This window comes from Epinephelus lanceolatus, chromosome 1 (assembly GCF_041903045.1).
Source record: "Epinephelus lanceolatus isolate andai-2023 chromosome 1, ASM4190304v1, whole genome shotgun sequence".
NCBI lineage: Eukaryota > Metazoa > Chordata > Actinopteri > Perciformes > Serranidae > Epinephelus > Epinephelus lanceolatus.
The window spans coordinates 20,201,244-20,207,487 of NC_135734.1; the positions used below are offsets into that span (position 1 = coordinate 20,201,244).

General features: G+C 40.5%; 1 protein-coding gene across 1 annotated transcript in view; it reads left to right on the top strand.

Moving 5' to 3' along the window:
• The window catches only part of quob (quattro b), a 38,118-nt gene extending 34,869 nt beyond the window's left edge, over window positions 1–3,249 (top strand). Inside the window, exons 22-24 of the mRNA XM_033627502.2 lie at window positions 231–508; window positions 2,320–2,366; window positions 2,522–3,249. Of these exons, the coding sequence (XP_033483393.2) occupies window positions 231–508; window positions 2,320–2,358 (317 nt within the window). The 3' untranslated portion in view covers window positions 2,359–2,366; window positions 2,522–3,249. The remainder of the gene's footprint in view (window positions 1–230; window positions 509–2,319; window positions 2,367–2,521) is intronic.
• The last annotated feature ends 2,995 nt before the right edge of the window (window positions 3,250–6,244 follow it).

Below are 6,244 nucleotides of genomic sequence, written 5' to 3' on the forward strand. Positions count from 1 at the left end.
GGGTATCATGTTTCGAGCCTAAAGATATTTTTTACGGTTTTATTCCCCTCTGACTAGGTCAGAGGTCAAAGGTCAAATACTTTTTAAAGGCATCCAAGGACATATCAGAAGGGACATTGATTGCTGCCACAGTGTTTGAATCTTGGCTTTCCCGTTAAGAAATTTTAGAATCACCCATCTATTATTTATGCAATGATCATGTGTGTAATCAAGCCCTCTCTTTGTTCCAGTGGACAGCTCCGAGTCATCAGGAGACAGTGTGAGTGGCTTCAGCAGCTCCAGTCACAGCTACCACTCTGCTATTGGAGGAGAGGCAGAGGAAACCTCCCTGGTCTCTGCCTCTGTGATCACTGTTAAGGAAGCAGTGGTTGCTCACGGCTCTGAAGCCTCTGCGGTCTTCCACAAACCAAATGCTCTGGCAGGATCCCCAGAAAAAATCCAACCACCAGTTGCACCAAAGCCCAAGACCAAACCACAATACCAGGCCAAGGATCTGCCTTGTGGCAAGGTGCAGTACACAGTGCACAACCAGTGTTTGAGCAGTTGTTCATGTGGTTAAAAATCATAGACTGTAGGCTATAAAATAATGGATGTATCCACTGTAATGTCACCCATTGGTTTGTAGACTCCTGTTTTAAACCTCAGTTTGGCATTTTTCGCCAAACAGGATTTTTGGAGCCAGAAGTGAACATATTTGAACAAGTGGGTGGATATAACTCTAGTGCTAGCTGCTAGCTTGGTTAGCAAGGTGCATTTATGTTAACTGTGATAATGCTAATGCTAATGTAAATTTTTTTCTAGCAAAAAAAGGTTTATAACCATTAAAACAAAATGAGCTAACTGGAAAAACTGACTATCTGACTTTTCAGAGGGTTTCATTGAACACGACATCTTAGGCCACCTAAACATTAAAATTAACCTTCATGAACTGAAAACACACCAAAATAGCGACACCTACGTATATGTGGTGAATCCAGGGTTACACCATGGCTTCATTACAGTACCTAACAAGGTTGGTTGCATTGGTAGTGACTTGTCAACTAACGGCACCTGCCTATCACTCAATGCAGCCATGTGCTTAATTATGTAGGCAATTAATAGGTAATTAATAATTAATAGGCTAAAGGTTATATAGAAATGCATCCCCTTTACAGTTGCCATTAACAGGGAAATAAGCTATAGAGACCAGGCTGTAAACATGTTTATTATTGCTGTAAAGTTGGGCACTTTAACATGGGAGTCTATGGGGATTGACTCAGCCTCAAGTGGCCAGTTGAGGAACTGCAGTGTTTGGCACTAATGCATTTTTTCTTAAGCCTAGTTCACATTACACGATTTTCACCATGATTTTGACGTCGCAGAGGATCTTGAGAGCCACCTTGGGTCAGAGGTGAGTCGCAGATAGTCTGCCACGACGAGTCCTCATATGTGAACAAGCCTACGAGCGAGTCGCCCCCTCGTCTGAGACTGGGACTGGATATCTGGCATGCTAGAAAACTGGAGTGTGACACGACTGACAAAGAGCATCAGCCAATGAGAGGTGGGATACGTCCCACGTCAGCACGCAGGAGGACAGAAGAAATGTGAGGAGGACAAGCTGCAGGGTTTCCACTTGCCAGGTCCACTTATTAGCCGTGACTTTGGGCTTGTTTCTAAAGTGGAGTTGCTTATTTGCTCTCTAAACGTCGCCTTTCTCCATATATATCTGTCTAATAAGTTATTCAAACGCATGATAGTCGCTTCTTTTGGGCTTGTTTCCATTGCCCTGGTTGCTTGTTTTTCTCACAAGATCTGGCAACACTGACAAGCCAGCCGGCAAGCAACAACAACAATGGCGGCGTCCACAGGATCACGGGGAGCGCGTAGTGTTTGAACCCAGGCCTGATTCAATACTGGGTAGAATATCCATGCCTTTACAATGTGTCCTCTCCAAGTTAAAACACGTAGTTTGGTGACGTCACCGTGTTATCTGGGGCTCTATCGGTGAGGGCTCGGTGGAGAAATCTTGTGGTGTGCACACACAGGTCGAAACACAGTTGGCTGACAGAAACACACGTCGCCAGGTATGAACACTCAAAAGATTACGATAGTCTCCGCGACGCAAAATCAGGGTGAAAATCGTGTATTGTGAACTAGCCTTTAATCTCAGAGGTTAAGAGCACAAAATACCTAATGCAAACAGAAATTAAACTACTTCAAACTGTCTCTGTTCTCCTTATACTGAAAAATCTCTTTCTACAAGGGGAAGTTCCTCATATGAATGATTAATCATCTGTTGGGATTAATATTAAATTAATAATGTCCTTATGAATCTTTCAGGTACAGACCACTAGTGTTGGAAAATCCACTGAGGTTTGACCTACAAGGTGAGTGCAGTGCAAATATACATCACCCATCTTTCTTAAACTTGTATATAATTCGACTAGTTTTTGAACAGTTAGTTATTATGTGTACATTAATTATGAACTGTTCTGCTGTGGAAAGAAAAAGTCAGTTTAAAGATCTTCTTTTGTTTCTACAGATTTGGAGGCAACCCAAGAAAAGCCGTCTGTTGGTGTCAGCATTGAAGATGAAACTGTTTCAACAGACATCCTTTTATACCAGCTGTCACTGTAATCCATTACCACTCTGTAAATAGACATTCTTTTATAATCTTACCACTAAAACAATAGGTCGGAAAGGTGCCTGTGAATGTACTGTACTTAAATGGCGATACATTTTTAAAATGCGTAACTGACATGGCATTCATAGTGCACTGTAAATCAGTCTACTTTCATAGCTTATGCAAAGTATGATAGAGATGCTGCGGTTTTACTATTTATAACACAATGCTAAACCTTACAGTAGTCAAAGAATGTGGCTGAATAATCCTGACGTGCCTCCTCCTGATCCCAGAGGGGTTTATTAAAATCTTCTGGAGGTCTGTGAAGAATTGTGTCACAAAGAGAGTAGACTTCATGATGCCGTCTATTATGTCCTATATGTACTGACTTGTGTACAGATTTATCAGACTTCATTACCACACACGTTTCTTACTTGTTTCCATTGAAAATAAAACACATTCACTCTGTTTTTTCTTTTCGTTAACTGTTTTGTATAATCTAACATGTTACTGGAATGGAGGCATGTAACACTTGTATGTCTTTGTATTTGAAATACAGAACTTTTGCAGTGATGAAGAGTATTTTGGCTTTAATATGTGTTTTTACTTGCACCACAATATTTTTTTGCAATAAACTTAAAGTGGACATAGATGATTTTTTTGTGTTAACTTATCATTATGTTGTAAATATTGACTGTTCAATGTAATGGCTGTAGAATAATGACATCATCTGCATTTTGATTGGTTGTGTATAAGCCTCGCTATCTCTATGCAAGTCTGTCTACCACAGAGTATGAACCACCTAGAAAATGAAGACTCAATTGACGGCACAAAGGAAGGGTCTCAACTATTTCAACCAAAACAGGAAGTGGATAGCATTTTTGTTTTTCCTGGTGGCTATCGGTAGCTATCCCCAGTTACCAAAGAGTGTCATTGTAAGTTCTTTGCAGTTACTATCCTCAGTAGCAGAAATGGTGGACAGTGGAACAACTGAAGTAATAACCATAGAAAAAAAACGGAAAGTTATCCACCTGACTTTGCGACAGCCAACCAATAATAATACCACTTGACACGCTAAGGGGGGAAGCTAAAATGTTGTCTGTTTTTACTTGAACCAACATGCTTACAGTCATATTTAAATGTCTAAACTCAAGGATGGTGGCTGGTATGTGTTTTCAGTTTGCATTTGCCAAATATCTCCATTACTAGTGCAGATGAGGCATTAGCAGAGCAATTCATGTATTATACATATGTTTAACATACATTGTTCTCCAGGTACTCCGGCTTCCTCCCACAATCCAAAAACATGCAGGTTATTTGGTGACTCTAAATTGTCCGTAGGTGTGAATGTGAGCGCAAATGGTTGTTCGTCTCGATGTGTCAGCCCTGTGATAGTCTGGTGACCTGGTGTACCCTGCCTCTCGCCCAATGTCAGCTGGGATAGGCTCCAGCACTCCCACGACCCCTGATGGGATAAGCAGTTACGGAACATGAACAAATGAATGAATGAATAACATACATGTGACATGTGCTGTAACATATGATACAGATGTATTTCCCTGATTAACTGAAAACAAATGAACCATCAGCACATCATGTTTTCTGTATTTCAGGTAAATAAGAAAAAACCTACATAAAACTTTCATCATAAAATGTAGGGGATGACTTGGTTTTTCCACAATACTGACCTTTAAAACGTGCAGAGAACAAAATGAAACATTGTAGATGTCAAGTCTCACCTTACTGAATCACAGACATTTGGTGTAACCACCAACAATCGTATTTAAAAGAAAATCTTATCCTGAATTGCTCTTAACAGGTACCTCCCTCAACGTCAAAGGCCATGATTTTCGAAATTTGGAGAAGTAAAACTTCCCTTTAATCATTTTTATGGAGCGTTCTTCAGATCATGGATGGATTACTGAGTGGCCCTGCCAGGCACAGACCTAGGGCCCCCCTTGCCCTCGCCTCGAAAATGCTTCTGAAATAAACAAGAACAGACCAGGAAGAGACTCAAAATGACCACAAAGAGACATGAAGAGATACACAAATACACCCATACTAAGTAAAAAAAAAGGGCAACCCCTCAGACACTCAAAATGATGACAGAGAGACACAAAGCAACCAAAAAACACACAAAATTACTTCTAAGTCAAGAGGTGGTGGGGCCTTTTGCATATCTGTGTACAGGGGCCATTTTCTAATAATCCACTCATGCTTTAAACCCACAAGTTTCAAAGACACCCCTCATCCTTCTTTTAGTTTTTACACACACATTTATTATGAAATCTGGAAGCGAGTGCAGGCGATAGATTGAACAGTCTCTCTGAAGCCAAGCCTGCCTTGGCAAGGGCACTCAGTCATTTCCACTGTGAGGTTTGGACAGAGCTCTGGCTTTGGTTTCACTTCTGTTAATCACTGAATTCACTTTCCTGATGTAATGCCCAACTCTGGAGCCAAGACGCATGTTTGTGGTTAATACTAGTCTGCCCGGAGTGCTTCAGACCATACCACTGGCTTCATCCTCTACTTTTATTGACATTGTTACAATTACAAATTCACTATTGACTTTACTTTTGGTGCGTAATTGGTACCTGTTGTCAACTTTTATAGTGGAAACTGTTGGTACTGAACACAGGACAAGTGCTGTAACAGGCTTTTTACTTCATGTGCCCAAAGAAAGAAACAACGAAACTTTAGCAGTGACTTCAGAAGTTGTTGTTTTACAATGTTCCTTTTCGTCTAAAGCAGTGTTAGTCTCATTGTGTCATGCGGATTACTGTTAATTTATTATGCTGATCTGTTCTGTACGACATCTATTGCATGTCTGTCCGTCCTGGAAGAGGGATCCCTCCTCAGTTGCTCTTCCTGAGGTTTCTACCATTTTTTTTCCCCGTTAAAGGGTTTTTTTTGGGGAGTTTTTCCTTATCCACTGCGAGGGTCATAAGGACAGAGGGATGTCGTATGCTGTAAAGCCCTGTGAGGCAAATTGTGATTTGTGATATTGGGCTTCATAAATAAAATTGATTGATTGATTGATTGATTGTGCACTTGAACCTGTGCACACCTCCCTCTTCACCTCACCATGCACCATGCATTTTCTTTGTAATGTATCGCCTTTAACCTGACAGATGAACTCACTTAAAGGTTGAGGCTGGTGTTATTCTAGATTATTTGGGTTGTCGACAAATGACGAAAACCAACAACTTGTTCATTCCTACAGAAATTTTTCTTACATTGTTCATTCTGTACTGAGGATGGAAATCTTTAAATGGGTGATACATAAAGTCAGATAAATGAATATTACTCAAATAGTAGGACATAATGCATTTGTTGGGGACTGTTTTCAGCCATGGACTATTGAGCCTAATGAGTATTTACAGCATCAGGATGGTGCTCTGTGGGATTTACTCAAATCACAGCTCCCATGTCCATGATAATAAAGGAACGTGTCACCCAGTGTGACATGTGGCTCATTTGTGTTTTTAATGAGTTTTTGGACAACAATGGATGTCTGTGATGCTCATGAATAAGATACATGCTTTCAGCATACAGGCAGTGCTTAGTTTAGGATCAGATAATCTACTTTTTATTATGTCTTTTCATGGGATTTGTTGACAATACCTCACCTTAAGACAAATC